Genomic DNA, 17,206 nt, shown 5'->3' on the forward strand with positions numbered 1-17,206 from the left:
GTAAGATCCCATCCCTCTTATGGTAAAATCTGTGGAGACGGCTGCCACTCAGCACTTCAGTGCCGTTGGGAAGGATCCAGCTTGTGCTGGGCTTGGGGTTCCCCTGGACTGAGCAGTTCAGATTGATGCTGTGCCCAGCAATGGCAGTGATCCTTTCACTGACAGGGTCTCTGAAGGAGGGTTTCTCCAAATGGTCTGTGATGAGGAGCTGCACAATCAGTCTCGCTTCCCCTCCTTCATTCCGTCCGATGCATATGAGCTGCACTGCATCTGTCTGCCTCACCTCTCTGATGTCCAAAGTACCATTGCGATGCACAGTGATCCTGTTCCCATAGTAGGGAGCTGGCAGGATTACTCCTTCTGGAAAAGCCCATAGGACCCGTGGAGCAGGGATGCCTTCAGCTTTGCAGTCAATAAGTTTCCGGCTATCCCTGATGGCTGTCTCCCTCACAGATGTTATTGCACTGGGATGACCATTGATTCTGGGAGGCTGAACATTAACATGGATCCAGACGATTTTCCGATCTTCTCCAGCGCTGTTCCGCACTACGCAAGTATAGTTACCACTGTCAGATCTTTGGGCCTTTTGGATGAGGAGGGTGCCATCCCTATATACCTGGTATTTGTCAGATAGGGCAGGAATGGGCCTGTTGGTTGGGGAGAGCCAAGTCACTTTGGGAGTGGGTTCTCCTTTGGCTTCACATGCTACTGTCACAACATCACCATAAGGTACATTAATAATGACGTATGTTTTGTTCCTGATAGTTGCAGGCTCGGCCACTACTTTGACCCGCACTTTCATCTCATCCTTCCCAATCTGGTTCTCAGCATAGCAGGTGTAGTCCCCTTCCTCTCTCAGTCCAACATCATTGAAATACAAGGTTCCATTATCGAAGACCACGTATCGCTTTGTCCGGCTGCCGCTGTCATCTGACTGCATGAAGGTATTGATCATGCTGCCATCTGGGAGACCCCAGGAGATCTCAGGATTTGGCAGACCTGTGGCTACACAGTCAACTTTCAGGTCCCCTCCGTACTTGACCTTATGGTTATTCTCACTCTTATGTTCTATTTTTGCTGGTTTCATCATCACATTCACTTTGAGGACCACGTAGTCATCCCCGATCTTATTGCGGGCCACACACAAATAGTCTCCTGCATCTTTATCTGTAACTGAATGGATAACCAAAGTCCCATTGCTGAATACTTTGATTCTAGTCTCCAAGCTACTGTAAAGAAAGAAAAAAGAACAGAACATGAGCTCCAAAATCACATTGTAGCTATTAATTATTGAGTGAAACCTGGGAAAAAAGCCCAACAATATTGAAAAAAAGGAGAGGAGCATTGCTGTTGTTAGATAATTAGATGGTCTGAAATGTCCAAGATATTCTCCACCAAAAAGCAAACGGAAAAAAATAACTCCACTTATTTGTAACCAAGCAATTCTACTCTGTTGCATTCAATGACTTTAATGGTGTTCTTTGACCAGTAACAACCGTAAATACCAAATGGTGGTATTTTTTGCTCTTCTAACTGCATGTACAGTATTCTGTAACATTCAAATACAGCATCTCTGAACGACATATGCCACACAAACCTGTACGAACCATAACTATGGAGTATGGCACTTTGGTCCTCAGCTAAAAACAAATCAACATGAGCAACTTCCTCTGGTCTCAGGTAATCTTTAGAAAAATCACAAAGAAGCCAAACATTGCTAAGCTTTGAAATATGGAAAAAAATATTTTCAATGTGCTAAAAAGCTATTATACCTTTCCACTTCACTATGGAATTGGTGCATTGTGGTCAAAACTAATTTCCTCAGTAGCCCCAGCTTTCTCCCCAAAGAAGATCTGCTGTATTTGAAAAACAGCCCACATAAAGATCATGAGGGAAAATGAAAAATACCAGTATTTTGTTGCTATCAATATGAAGCATAAAATGAAATCTGGATTTTGTGCTATCTACAGGCTACCTAAATGTATTTTTTGTCAGTATGAAAAAAATGACGACTACATTCAGCTATCAGGAAAGTTGTTGATAAGTGTGCATTTTAATTTCAGTACATTTTTCATCTGTCTATAGTGCTCAAAAAGTGAGTAATGAATAATTTATAGAGCAGAAATTATGTTTTCAGCAAAGTCTTAGGACAGTTATTGTAGTTTTGGAGAAGTGATATTTTACTTGATATCATGAACATTGGAGAAGGTATTGTTTTAAGCATTTATATGCAACTGGGTTTACACAGACCTTATTGCAAGGTAACATTTATTTATACAACAATGTTAAAAAGATCATGCTTACTTAAATCATTATAAGATGATTTCTTTGCCCTTTATTTACAGTGTATAATGATTTGTACAACAGATAAACAAAATTCAGTGATCCCATTTCTCCTGAGGAAGAGCAGACATCTATGCAACTCTATGCAAACTAGGCACGTTGGAACAAGCAGTACACGAGTTGTATGTCTTAACTTTTGCCATTGCACTTTTTACTACATTTACAAGTGGCTGTAAAGGACAAATAGTGCCAGCTTATCCTAAACACCTGAAGCTGACTTTTCAAGAGTACTACTGTTTTCAAGAAAATTATGCTAAGTTATGACTTGGCTATCTTTTGACATAATTTCAAATTCTTCCATAAGGATTGGGGGCCTCATTCAAAACTCACAGAAGTCAATAATGAAACTTGTACAGATATGAATGTTCTTTTCTCTAAGTTCATCTAAACTGTAATTTAGCTGTGACACCTCAAATAGTAATTTACCTGTGTAGGGAATCAATCATCCTTTTGGAAGGCAACCTCCATAATATCCGAGGCCAGGGGTCACCAGAAGCACTACAGTCCAAATGCAGGATGCTGCCGTACGTTACATCTGTCCTCTGAGGAGAGCTCCCAGTGATCTTAGCATTAGAGGCATGCTTCTTCACATGGAGTTGTATTGTTCTCCTGGCAGCTCCCACCATGTTAGCAGCAATGCACTCGTAGGTCCCACTGTCCTTGGGGGAGACATTGCGAATATAAAGAGTTCCATTGGGAAAGACAAATAAATTCCCATTGACAAACTGCGAAGGTCGGATTTGTGTGCCATCAAAGACCACCCAGCGGATGCTGGGAGAAGGTGCTGCTTTGGCAGTGCAGTGGATGTTAATACTGCTACCAAGGGGCAAGGAAATGTTCTCTTGCTTATCCTGCTGGATGATGGGGGGTAAGGCTGCAATGTGCAGCCTCACTGCAATGCTGTCAGCTCCTGCAGCATTGCTTGCTACACATTTGTAAACTCCTCGGTCTGAAAAAGTTGCTTGCTTGATAGACAAGGTTCGATTTTCATGAAGCATTATCCTGCTTTCTGTGGTGGTGACTGTCTGCAAAATCTTTCTATCTGGGAAAATCCATGAAATATGTGGGCTTGGAGTCCCACTAGCCTGACATTCCATTGCTATGGTCTCTCCAAAATAGACCGTGACATCTCGGTAGCGGGAAAGTAAAATTTTGGGCTGGTAGGCTACAACTGTGAGCGCAATGATCATTTTATCTATGCCATGCAGGTTCTGAGCTGTGCACAAATACTGTCCACGATCCTGAAGTTGAACATTTCGGATAAGGAGGGTACCATTTTTCCAGACTTCAAACCTTTGTAACCTGGTGTTGGCTGTCATTAGAGCTCCTGGGAAGGTGAGAGGAAAGAAAGAAATGGAAAGTCAAAAGGTTTGTTTTTAAGACATACATCACTGCATTGAAAAATGCTTATGGAAGATTTTAGATTTATTTAACACAAACTACAACTTCAGATGGACCACATGACATCTTCTGACACTCTCCACAGCTTAAATTGGTCTTTGTTTCTATTGCAGAACTAACCATACTAGCTTGCAAGCCTGTACAGTGTGGGAACTTTTAAGGGCTTTATGCTTTAGGACTCCTCTTAAATCTTTACGTAGTTTCTCTTTTCCTTTTGCTTATGGAGATGACACACACATCAATATTTAAGGCAGCAATGTTAACAAACCCATACTCACAAGTCTTGTCATCATAAATTCTAACTGCTGTGAATAATCAGAGCTGGCTGCTATTCCTCCTTCAAAAAATAAACTCTTTAAGTGGTAGAGGTTTTCTTTTACTACAAGAAATGCTGCAAAGTTATTTTTACCTGTAATGATTAGTTGCAATTAGTGACATTTTATCTATAATGATTAAAAGAGAAATAAATTTTCTTCAGTGTTTTGGACTATTCCTGCAATCATGTTGCATTTCTATGCAACAACCCAAGTATTTGTACCCTTAAAAAATTGTGTGGAGAAACACATTTTACTCTGTCTTACCTGTAGAGACTTTTGTCCAAGTAATAAAAGGCTTGGGTTCCCCTACTGCATCACAAGGGATAAAAGCATCTGTTTCGGCAAGGATGGAGATACTCTGAGACCCTTTTGTGATAATTTTAGGTCTTTCTCCGTGTATCCTGAAATTAGTGGAAGATTGAATTACAGTTGAATTGTGTGGCATAATGCCTCCCATATAAGGCACAGATGGAACTTTTTGATGACGATGATGGACATTTTTAAAAGGATGAACTGTAGTGAATATCTGTGGTTTTGTGCGCTGAGAGAGAAAGGCTGGAGGGGTAATCTTCAAAATCGCTGGTGGTGATGTGGTAGTTGTGGCGTGAGGCATTGGAGGCACTGGAATAGCTGTAGCTTTCTGCACTGTAATCCTAGTAGGGGAGACCTGGGCAACCTTCTTCTCATTTGTGTCTTTTGGGACTAGTTGACTAGGGACCGCTGGTTTAGGATGCTTACTTAAGTGAGGGAATAGCCTTGTTCTGTTGAAAAGGAATGGCATTCTGGAACTGGGATAATGTGGGATCCCTTGACTTGGTAGTCTCCCTACTGCGCCTCTGTTATCTGGAACATAATTATTTCCAAAAAATCTTGAGTTAATATTGTATCTGTTCTGACCCTGAGTACCGAACTTGCTTGCAGTGAATGGATTTGTTTTGTGAAATGGAGAGGCTTGTGTTGGGGTAGTTGTTTCTCTATGAGAGGCAAAAGATTTTTTGTCCTGGATGGTATGTGCCGCATATGCTGTTATCTCTGGTTTGTTTGTGTAGTGAAGAGGCTGATGTGTTATAAAATAGCGAAATGAACCTTGTGTTACAATATATGGAGGCTTCACTGTGCCTCTTACTGGAACATGCTTTGGAGGCACAACAGGCAGTCTTTGGTTTAGACTTGGTATCATTCCAGTGGGTGGATGGGGAAGGTTTGGATTTAGCAGTAAACTGTTGTTTGACTTGCTACTATACATCTCTTTGAATTGCTCCTCTTTCGACTGTATGCTAATCCTGTTTTGGCTAGAGGAAGGAGTAGGGTGTACATTCCGTCCTGAGCTTACCACCATTTTGTCACCATCTGCTTCAACTTGTTTTGCTTCTGGAAACCTTTCTTGACTGAAGGCATTACTTTCCTCGGTGGTATAATGAAGAGAAGGATGTGAAGTGCTTGAAATGGAAGGGGGAAGAGTGGCAAGTTTTATAAACGGAATAAAGACAGTGGATGTAGTTGGAGGCTTTTCAGTTGTCTGCAAAGTGGGATCATGATGAAATACATGTGACATAGTTTCCTTTTTATCCAAGGAAGATGGCTTTGTCCCAGCCTGAGAAGCAACAGATTTCTTTGTTTCTCTAAGTGGAAAAGTCTGAGTTTCTGTCGTGCTGAAGGAGGAGGACAAAGTAATCATCTCATGCTGCTGAGGTGGCTCAGTTATTGCTGGTGTTTCTAAAGATACTGTGGGCTTCCATGGCTCTTTTGAAACTGAGAGGTCCTTAAAAACTCCCACTGTGCCAACAGGAATAATTAAGTCAGTCATAGTGGGATATATCAGCTGGAAAGTTCCAGCCGTTGTTTCATTAACCACAACTTCTGAGTCCAATAGGATAGGCGCTTCTTGAGATTCTGGTTTTGTAGATAGTATCAAGCTGTTCATACGCTCAGGAGAAGTTGTTGTGCTTGATTGTTCTGCCTTACTATGCATAGTTTTAGAATCTGCTTTAATGCCCTTCTCCTCAGATATATTGTCTAATGAGTGGTATGTTGGCACTTCACTTTGCTCTGGTTTCAGCGGTGCACTTGACTCTTTTGTGGGAACTGTGTCACGTACAACATATGATGATAAAATTGTAATAGGTGCAGTCACTGGAAGTGCCAAGGTTTCAGCAGCAGTAGAGAGTGTCACATGTTTTGCTTCAGGTGGAGAAGCAGTAGGCCTAAAGAAGGAAGTTGTGACCACCTCTCTGATTCTGGTAATTTTCTCTAAGACAACTGGATCAGTAACTAATGGAGGAGTGAATTCCATATGCTCCTCTTCCTTAGCCTGTACTTTGACATTGTTTTTAAGATCAGGAGTTTCAAGAATTGCAGAAGAAGTTTTGGTCACAGCTTCAACTTCAGGTGTCCTTGGAATGACAGGCATTGCATCCGTGGTTAAAACAACAGGGGGGAAAGGCTTTGGTCTTTGCCGGATTCTGTTGGGCCTCAATCTTCTTCTCCCATAAGGCCTTTTTCTAGCATGCTGAGTAACAAGTGAAGGCATGGTCTTTCTATAGGGTGTTGTTGTTGTGGCCACAGTGGTGAATCTACTGATGAAAGAAGCAGTTTTTATCCCCTCTGCTGTTTTATGAAGAGCATTAGTGCTTGGCAAAATGAATGTGGGATCTGGTTTTGGAGTAGCCAGGTTTCTATGTTCTCCTCCCTGAAAACTCTCTGCATAACTGCTGGACATGCTTTCTTGAGTCACTGTATTCCTGTGGGTCTCAGGTTCTTCCTTGCTTTGAACCCTGAGGGATGTGACAGCTGGAAAACTTGTACTTAAGTCTGCCATTTTTGTCTGACCTGTGGATACTTCTTTGTGCTGGTCTATCAAGTCATTGCTCTTTTCTGTAACAAATGGAGAAACAGATGAAGAAATGCTAGTAGTGCCTGCAGAATCTGTTGGAATGATCTCATCCAACTGAGAAGGTCTTAAAATTATGGTGTCAACACTCATTGGGTCCACTTCATTTAACTTCACGCTTGTCTGCAAGACGCTATGAAGATCCACAGTCTGAGCTTCAGCTAGGACAGTAGCATCAAGTGGTAGCTCAGCAAAAGCAGAATTTTCCTCTGATGTAGAAGATACAGTTCTATCTACATTTTCCACTGTGAATGAACTGCTCTGAATCTTAGGAAAGTTTGTTACAATTTGTCTGGTTTGAGGCTCTTCAGTTAGAGCCTGGGTATTTTCTTTGACTACTTTGACTACTACTACAGCTGAATTATCAGTCCTGACATCAAGATGCTGCTGGCCTTCGGGTTGCACAGTTGCAGACACAGGAGTCAAATATGGACCTGATACAGGGATTTCTACAGAGTATATACTTGCAGGTGTTTCTAAAGCCCTGTGGTCGGAGAAGGGTTCTGTTTCTGACCTTGTTAATATGGACTGGACTGAAAACGCTTTAGTGTTGTGGGAAACAGTGACTGAGAATGGCTCATCTTCACCCACAGGTGATGCATCAGCAGAGGAATCTACCACATCAGCTGCTGCCTCTGAAGGTGGAGGGCTGGCTACCGGATGAGGGACTGGAGTAGTTTTCTGCATGACTGATGGCAGTGCAGTTGTTAAAGAAATGGCTGTAGCTGTTGTTGTTCTAGGAAGATTCTTCCCACGGACCTTTGCCAAAATGTCAGCCCAATGCTGTGGATTAATCTGCTTGCTTGCCATATTAATTCTCCTTCGAGATTCAAACACCCTCCGGCCTTCAGCAACATTGCTGTCTTGGGTTCTATCAGTACTTTTCCAGATTTTCATTTTCCTTCTGCCTTTCTTCCCCTTTTTAATTTGAGCCTCTGGCACCTGGTCACTTTTTTGTTTAAAGGGTATCTCCCGGTCTTTCAGGTGGTTCTTTCTTAGTGGGAACTCATCCACCTCTCCTGCCCCTGATCCCTCTCCATCATCTATGACCCGCCCTCTTGTTTTTGACGAACTTTTTGAGCCTGGGCGCTTTTTTAGCTTTACCCTTTTAAATGACCTGTCAGACACCATTTTATTTACTGTCACCCTTACAACAAACTGATCTGATCCCTGCTGATTGACAGCCACACATCTGTAATGGCCACTATCACTGACGTGGCTTTTTGGAATAAGCAAAGTACCATTGTCCAACATATATCCTTTTGAAGAGTTTGATAAATCATTAAGTAGCTGGCTGTTTGGAAGAATCCAGCTCACCTGTGGCTCTGGGATGGCAACTGCATTGCACGGCAAAACTATTGGATCTCCAACATTTTTTTCAACTCTCACTACATCTGAATCAGCTACCTGAATAGCTGGAGGCTGCACTAGAAGTCTGTAAGCCATTATGTCCACATCATCTCTCACTTGGGCAATGCAGTGGTACAAACCACTGTCAGTGTAACTCACTGCTTTGATTATTAGCTGACCACTACTGAGAACGGAAAACCTGCTGTCTTTCTGATTAATTGGTGCCTGCAGTTTAGTCCCATCTGGAAAGAGCCACTGAACGGAGGGGCTCTCAGAGGCTTTCACACTGCAGCTCAGCTGACACTCTGACCCTTCCACCACACTCTGCGCTGTCCTTGTGCTCTGGTTTCGCTCTATCATTACCCAGCTTCTCTGCTGCCCAGTGTCTTTGGTACGAATTGTCTGAGAAAACACAGTAAAAAAGGATAGCACCACTTTTTTCCCTGTACTCTGGCGCCTGTTTAATTGGATGTTTATAAGAGGTTGCATCACCCAGGAAGGCTCAGCCAGTATTTGCGCTTTTACACCTGTGTAGTAAAGAGCATCATAATCTGAGCCTTGCCTGTACCGATAGCTTATTTTAGGGTCTTTGCTGAGCATAAGTTCCCTCTCTAATTTGACAGGTACTTCACTGTAATAAGCTATAAGCTTCCACAGTTTTTCATAGTTTTCTCGATTCATTGGACACTCAAAATCCAGTGAAATTGTAGCATTTATATCAATCTCCTGAGTCTGGATTTGATTCCACTGAATTTTGGTAGAGCCTGTTGGTTTTTTGATTTCACAGTTCAGGTGGACTACATTGCCATGCTCATCAGTCATATTTAGAGTAATGTTCCATGGAGAGGACTGAAGCTCTTCCAGAGGGAGTTCATAACTGTCACCATCTTCTTCATCTTGAGTGCTGCTATTGTGCCTCAGTGAGGACTGAATGACAGGATTCCTACAGGAAATATCTTTCAAGTTTTGAATATCTTCTTTCTGCAGCTGTTTCGGGCTGTTGCACTTAGGACAGAGCTGTCCCCCTTCATAGGCTTTGTCCTTTTGGCATTTTAAAACACCTGCAAAAAAAAAAAAAAAAAGAAAGGAAAAAAAAAGGGGAAAACAAAAGATAGGTAAGCTGAAGAACTCTGTTCTAGAGTTAAGAGAACTCTCAAAAGTGTGAAATGGGCCGCACGAGGAACGCATTATGGCACATGACACATAAAGCGAGGCTTTTAAAATAGCACCTCTTTGTTTTCACAGTCGAATGGGTGCCTGATTCTCAAACTGACCACAATTTCTTCTGATTTCATGAGAGGATGGAATACTCCATCCTTCTGAAAATTAGATTCACTGCCTCTGAATAAAATGGCTTCAATAAAATTGAAGAGTTCAAAGCAACATTTTAGAAGTGAGTAAAAAGCTATGCTGTGTCAAAAAGTCTGCATCTGTACAGTGACAGCCTACCCATCTAACTTGTGGATCTAACGTGAAGAGGACTGGGTCTTCTCAGCTTTCAAAAATGCAGCATTTACCTGAGAAATGCTGGACTTCCTCATTAAATAATCCAGGAAGCTTTTTGTTTTTCTCTATTCATTAACAACAGTACTGGCAATACACAAAACATTCTACTGTAGGTACCAAAATCTACTGACTAGTTCCCGCACTTACAAGCTGTTTGTCAGCAGCAAAAAAAAAAAGAAAGTGCCACTTCTTCCCTGACCTCTGAAATAACTGTAAACTCTGTAATGATAAAATAAAAACTAAAACAGAGAAGAAGCACTAAGACAGGAAATTATAGCCTTGACTCCTCTTTTCTATCAATGCCAGAAAGACTCTTATCTGCAAAATAACAGTTTTATATTTATTACACTATTCTGCTCACTAGAATGTCGAATGTCACCTTACATATTTAGTTTGGAAACATGTTGTAAATAAAACATATTCCAGTTATTCTAGGAATAAGTGTCATGCTGATCACTCCTGAGGAATGAGGGATCTTTGAATGAATGAACAATATATGGGTAGGTTATAAGGCAGAATGCTAGGAGAAGGGGAAAAGAGTGGCAAAATTTCATACCATTTTTTAATTGAAAAATATATGCTTTGCCAGACTGACAAATCAATTTTCTTGAGAAGTTCTTACAAATGGAATATTTAACTGAACCAGTCTATCACTTGCAGATTCAAATATGATGTTTCAAAGATAAGGAAAGCACGCTTCATGACAGAACTGGCCCACAATCAACCTGGCAGTGGCCACACTGGTCTGAAGAACTTTAATGTGATCTATGAAACAGCACTTTTATAACTCTTATCTGGACAGAATTCCCAAAGAAGTTAATGTTGTAGTTATATAAAGATACAAAAGCAGTCATACATGAAAATGGCATGGATAAATTCTCTTCTCTTTCCAATAATCACTACTGTTGTAGTGTAAAAAGGGAATCTAATCGAACAAAAATGCTAACAAGCAACAATGCGCAAGGAAAGAAAGTTCATCTAATATTTCATTGTTACAACTTACAGTGCAACTTAAGTACACTTAATACACATACTCATTTGGATCAAGGAGAGTATATAAGAATATTAAAATGTAAGTTAGAAAAAATATCAAAGTTAGATGCCTCAAGTAACAGTTCAGTCAGGAACACTGACTACACATTCAAATATCACGCACTCTTAAAAGTATTGTCCTATAGCTAAGTGCAAGACTGCGATGAATTACATATTCCATGATGACAAGACCCACCATCATCCACCATACGTGCTCCAAATCATTATATAAATCTTGTGACTCCAGCACTCGTTTGAGAGATCTTCAGTTGCAATTAAATGACAATTCCCTCTTAATATTTTAGCAGCAGCTCTGCTGTAACACCAGTCCCTCTGGCCTACTATAGTAAGCACTTAGCTACCCGAGATGGGGCATTGGTGAACTGAGATGCCCAAATCGAAAACCGACATTCAAAAAACCCCTCATTTAGTATATTCCTGATATAGAGGCGTTATAAAACTGTTTTGGTTTTTTTCTTTGCTTCTAGTATTTTGCTTCTGCACATGGCCAGAAGTGTTCCAGCCTAAGCAGTGTGGTACTTATCTCACATCTAAGCCTGACAGAAGATAGACCAGTTATTCTAGGAAAAAAATTGCAGGATTGTAGGTGTTCTCTGAAAATACTTAAAATAGATTTGCTCCATCATAAGAGGAAGATGTGGTGAATGAAGAAACACAGATAGACATGAAGAATGCATGAATATTATGTAACAGCCTTAACGTTAATAGCATCAAAGTTAAAGGACTCATCCAGGAATTTGGAAACCTGATTTCCATTCCTTCCTTAGCCAAACAAGTTCAAATCCAATGTTCCCACCTTCCACGAGAGCACATAATTACTAGCGTTGTTGGTTGAGGACAATTGCCAGCCCTTAGTCAAAGGTGTTCCGCTGTGAAAAGGAACACACTAACAGGTTATAACCTATTTCCTCCTTCCAATTATAAACTTTACTATCACTTTTTGCGTCTTGAATGTAACAGCTAATTCCTTTGTTGTCGAATACAGATTTTCAGCTAGTGACACACAACTGCTTCCTCTTTACAGTGCTTTTTAAATACATGCATTTATAGAATGGTAACGGAACATAATAGTGTACATAGACATCATATAAGTAACAATACTCAGGAAATAACAAAACCATCCATATGCAGAACAGGAAAAAAAGGATCTAACATTATGAGTTGAGGAAGCATTGGTATTTTTGCTCTTACCTCCGGAAACTTCATTCCATTCAAGGAGCCACTTTAAACTGCAGTCACAGGCCCACGGATTCCCATGAAGGTAGAGGTTTTCCAGCAGCGGCATGCCTTGAAACATCCCTGCAGGCAAGGTCCTAAGAGCATTTTCAGACAGGTAGAGATGTCTTACTGTTGACAGTTTGAAATAATCAAGGACCATAAATGTTGAAAAGGTGTTGGGGTGAAGCTGCTGGAGCAAATTTCCTTCTAAGTGGACCAGTCTCAGAGAAGTTAATCCATTAAAAGCATTTGGATGAATAAACTCGATTCTGTTGTGGTCCATGTGCAGTCTCATTAAGCTTGAAAGTCCTTGGAGGGTTTGGCCAGTTATGACTTTCAATTTATTGTAACTAATTTTGAAAACCTAAAAAAAAAAAAGAATAAGAGATTAATTTCGGTTTTTGATCTAAATCTAAACAGAATAGCAAGCATGCAGAAGTTTTCCCCCTGCATTCAAATATCCTTTGCACCACTGAAAAATGCTATGCTGGTCAAAGAGGGAGAATACAACTGAATATTAGTTGGCATTATCAAATATGACATAGGCATAGTTAACACATCTCCAGTGTATTTGGGGGGAAAATGGTATCTTAATCCTAAGAAAGGCACTACAAAAACCGCTTATTATTGTCTTCTGTTATTCATGGAAGTTATGAAATTTAGGAAGACCTTAGCATTACCTGTAGAGACATGAGATCTTTCAAAGCACCGTTAGGTATATTCTGAATGTCATTTCCATGTATCATGAGCAATTCCAGTTTCGTAAGTCCTGCAAAGGAGTTTTCGAATATAGACTGTATACTGTTAAACCTGGAAAAAAATCACATGTGCAGTTACATTTTATGCACTGACTGTCATGGACTGCAAATGTAAAATTAGTATAACCTAACTTTCAGGAAACATTGGCAGGATCTTAATGCAGTGTCAAAGGGCCAGAAGTTACTGAAACATTTTTACAAGGCCAAGTATACTTAGTTCATGTTTATATTAAGATTTCTTTTAACTCAATTTGTGGCACTTTAGCTATAATTTAGGAGTAAGAGTAATAAATAGGCGTTTAAGTTCTAATAGCTGTCAGTATGTTTTTCCATGCAGCTCAGTTTATGGCATGGTAATAAATTAATGGCCTGTAGCCAACCAGTGATGCTATGGAGCCTGGCAAACTAGACGGGCTGCAGTGTTGCCAAAACAGCATCTAACAATAAATGAATAAAGATTTGGAGAGAGGACATTAAAGATGGATATCTCCCAAACAGCACAAGAAGCAGGAAGTCACATCCTGCTTCACTTACTGTTACAACATGTAATTGGCTACATCAACTAATTACATAAGATGTAAGAACTGACCTTCCAATTGTATAATTTGAAACTCCTTTTACAGAAGGAATACAGAAAATCTACCTTTTGAAAACAATTCAATTTCACTTCGGACAAATAAGTCAGGTTTTATATGCCAATATGGAAGCCTTAAGTTTGGCGGCCTAGCTCTACATTTGGGTTTTTCCATATGTAGACGTAAAATTAAACGTGTGAGCTAATCTGGGCATGAAGTCTCTAAAGTAAGCATTGAATTTTAAAGATTTTTCCCATTTTTTAACACTTTCTAGAAAGCAAGGGAAGAGACAATGAGAAATTAAAATACTTTGAATATGGAGGAAATACTTTTAGATCCTCACCATGCTATCTATCTGAAGATTCTGAATTTTCTAAAAATTTAGGCTACTGTTTTGATATTTTTAGTCCTACTATAGATCTACTAGGCTTATAGCAGTCATCCTATTAAATTCCCCTATTTTATCATCAGCTCTTCTAAAAAAGATGAACTTCTCTAAATAAGAAATTTTCCTAAATTATTTCCAGTTAGGAAAATAATCTTTACCTCCTAAATATATAGCATCTTAAAATAAAAATATGGTAAAACCTCTTTTCCAAAATGAAAGAAATGCAACATCAGATAGTTAAGACTATTTCTTCCTGGGAAAGGACACAACTCAGACAATGTCATTTGTAGTGATGAAATACAAAGATAGGAAAGGGCTTCTATGCTAGCAGTATCAAACAATGTACTTTTATTAAAAAACAGCCCAAACGCCTAAATAACTTAGAAGCCTGCATCCCATTTTCAAAAGCAATTTAGGGATGGAATTTGCCCCAGAATGTTGACGTATGGGGGAGAGGTGACTGTGAATATGTGTGAGTTTGAATGTGGGAGGAGAGGGAGGCATTTCTGACTCAAAAATGGCATGAAAGTACAGATTGCTGTAATACAGATTTGCTGAATACAAGGGCATTTTGAGACTAAAATCAGGCTTTAGGTGGATAAAGTACTGGTGGATAGACATTTTAACTGCAGAGAAGCAAAAAAAAATCAAGGTCCTTACTGTCAGTCATCGCATGATCAATCGCAGCTGACAGGCCTTGGGGCGGTCAGGGTGAGTTCATACCAGGTAGTGAGGCAGCTCTGACATCAAGCAGACGAGGACTGTGACTCTTGCACCACGCCACGTCACATAATGACCCTAGGCAACACTTTTGTGATATGCAGCCTACCAACTGTCCCTGCCTTCTCGTCTCACAATCTGACAGATAGATGTGAGTTGGCAATACCCTGGCAGAGGAAAGTGAGTTGGAGCCTGAACAATCTCTCCCCAAAACATTGGTGTCTGCTTATATTGCGCTTAAGTTCCTCGAAAACAAACGAAACTCCAAATGCAATGGAATGGCTTTGTTTTTACTGTATTGCTTTAAGATATGCTATATCTCATTGTTCTCCAAAATGCTACCTGGCCACATTATAGAATTTTACTCCTACTATATTTTTTTACATCAGGTATAACATTCAACATTTAGTAGAAATCCCATAGCGGGTTTAATTCAATATAGTATTTTATACACTATAAAAGACTACACGTACTATTTGCCAAGAAGAACTGACACCATGCTATAAATATTTATTTGAAAATAATAGTAACTTTTCGTTGAAACACGAGGACTACACTAAAACTTTCTCCATGCCAGTAATGGTAGCGTTTGAAATACAGCGCCTGCAAGTCACCACCCATCTCTGCAATTCTACTTAAAAAGCACACGCAGAGATCCCGGCGCGCCGCACGTGTGTGAAGCATTCCAGGATTCCGCACCAAGAACATAAAACTGTTTGCTACAAACTGCCATACAAACCCAAAATTGATTCTTTCCACATGTTTCGAAATCCTTGCCGGCACGGCTGCTAAGGACCGAAAGGTGCAGTGGACTTCGGTGGGGAGGTAGCAGGCGCAGGGGTGGGGGCAGGCCAGGGCGCCCGGCGGCAGCCCCAGCCCCAGGATCAGCACCACGGAGAGTGCCCCCGCCGCCGCCCGCTCCCCCATCTTGTCGCCTCCCCTCGCCTCGCTCCTCCTGGGTCGTCCGGGGGAAACATGGAGGGGGGGGGGAAGGAAAAAAGGGAGAAGAGACGGTGATTTTTTTAAGCCTTTTAAAAAGCTTTATACAGCTAGCGATGCTCTGCAGCGTCCCAGAAGGTCTGTAGGCAATCAAGGCAAAGTTCAGTCGGAAAGAGGTTTTCTTTCTTCCAAGTCATTTGCTACCTCAAAGTTAACTTTCCCCCCATAATTCACTTCCACTATTCTACTACATACCTATTCTACTAAAGTTATGCTGTCTCCCTGCGGTGATGAATTTTGTAGGTTTGTTCTATAGCCAAGGGTAGTACTTGTCTCACCTAAAAACCAGAAAACTTCAAGGGAAGCATCTGCTTCAAGCAAATTGCCATGGCTCCCTCTACAGTCAACGGAAGAAAAAAAAGCTACCCATAGTCACTTGAAGGTGAATAATATCGGGTATCTATCTACCTGATGGGATACCCAGAAATAGTACCAATCAGCCTCATTAGGTCCCTAATTAGCTAACTCACCTAGCCCAGCTGCCTAATTTTTAGGCAGGCTGCTAACTTCCAGGAGGGTAAAATTTGGCTGAACGAATCCCGTTCACAATGTATATGGGAAACGGCATCATTGAGAGAGAAAGTGAGTGAAAGAAAGAATTGGTTGGCCATAGAGCTGGACTCTGCCATCCTTTGCCACGCACTGCCGTGCGATGCCGGATGTGCTTTTACATGGTAACCTTAACCGAACAGGAGCTATGAATGATCAGAACTGATAAAACTCCACAATTTATTTAGAAGCATAAGCACAGACCTCAGAGGAAACGTGAGCAAGGAAGTTTATATTTATAATCTTGCCATGTCTACCAACACTCAAGTTCGGATTTTCAGAACTCCGTGTCTAAACCTGGGCAGCTAGAACCATGGAGAGTCATTCAAAGATGCACACTGTGCTAGAACAGACAAGAAAACACAACTGTTATTGACCCTGAGCACTAATCATTTCTGAAAATAACATAATTTATGGAGATGCCTGATTACAGATTACGCAGCCTAACTTTGGAGAAATGAATTTGAAACGTCCCTATGCTTAACCCTACCATCAGAAGAATTTGAGCTCTTCGGATTAAAGCCATACAAGAATGCAGGCTACTAGTAGTAGCAGAAATTTAGTATTCCTGCTCTTGTGTAACTGCGTGACAACGACGGAAAGGCATTCAGTTCTACTAGATATTATGAGTTCCGTTAGTTATTGCTTTTAGTATAAAAGTCAGATTTTCTCAGATCTGCTAGCAACGAGACACACATTTTTTTTCCTAAGACCATCATGTGCAAAACATTACAGTTCAAAGGAGAGGCTCATCGGGATGAAGAGGCTTCTCAAATATCTGTGGTCACGTTAATGGGATGTTTACCATTCTTTACAAGAAAAATACCTTTAATTTGCTTAAGAATATTCAGGTGCCGTTTTCCTTAATGTTCTCTTTAACGAAAACTCCCTTTGAAAACCACCCTGTCCATTTCAATTCCTCCTGGGAGGGGGCACCGCATTTCCTTACAGGAGGTGCTCGCCGAGGTTAAGAGGAAATAGCAGTGACTGGCGAGGGGCTGGAGAAGAGCAGGCCAGAGGGGCTTCTCCCTGCTTCGCCCGGCGGCCGGGTGCGGGGCCCTCGACACCCAAGCCGAAGCCGCTCTCCCAGAGCTTCGGCAGGAGACACCCGGGCAAGGCCGGACCGGCTCCGCGCTGCC

General features: G+C 41.0%; 1 protein-coding gene across 1 annotated transcript in view; it reads right to left on the bottom strand.

Annotated features, from left to right (window-relative positions):
* MXRA5 (matrix remodeling associated 5) overlaps positions 1-15,464 on the bottom strand; it is a 23,360-nt gene extending 7,896 nt beyond the window's left edge. The window contains exons 1-5 of the mRNA XM_009281364.1: positions 15,259-15,464; positions 12,759-12,888; positions 12,052-12,442; positions 4,326-9,362; positions 2,770-3,670 (exon numbers count right to left, since the gene is read on the bottom strand). Of these exons, the coding sequence (XP_009279639.1) occupies positions 2,770-3,670; positions 4,326-9,362; positions 12,052-12,442; positions 12,759-12,888; positions 15,259-15,446 (6,647 nt within the window). The 5' untranslated portion in view covers positions 15,447-15,464. The remainder of the gene's footprint in view (positions 1-2,769; positions 3,671-4,325; positions 9,363-12,051; positions 12,443-12,758; positions 12,889-15,258) is intronic.
* Positions 15,465-17,206: the final 1,742 nt, after the last annotated feature.

This window comes from Aptenodytes forsteri, unplaced genomic scaffold, assembly GCF_000699145.1.
Source record: "Aptenodytes forsteri isolate BGI_AS27 unplaced genomic scaffold, ASM69914v1 Scaffold212, whole genome shotgun sequence".
NCBI classification, from domain to species: Eukaryota; Metazoa; Chordata; class Aves; order Sphenisciformes; family Spheniscidae; genus Aptenodytes; species Aptenodytes forsteri.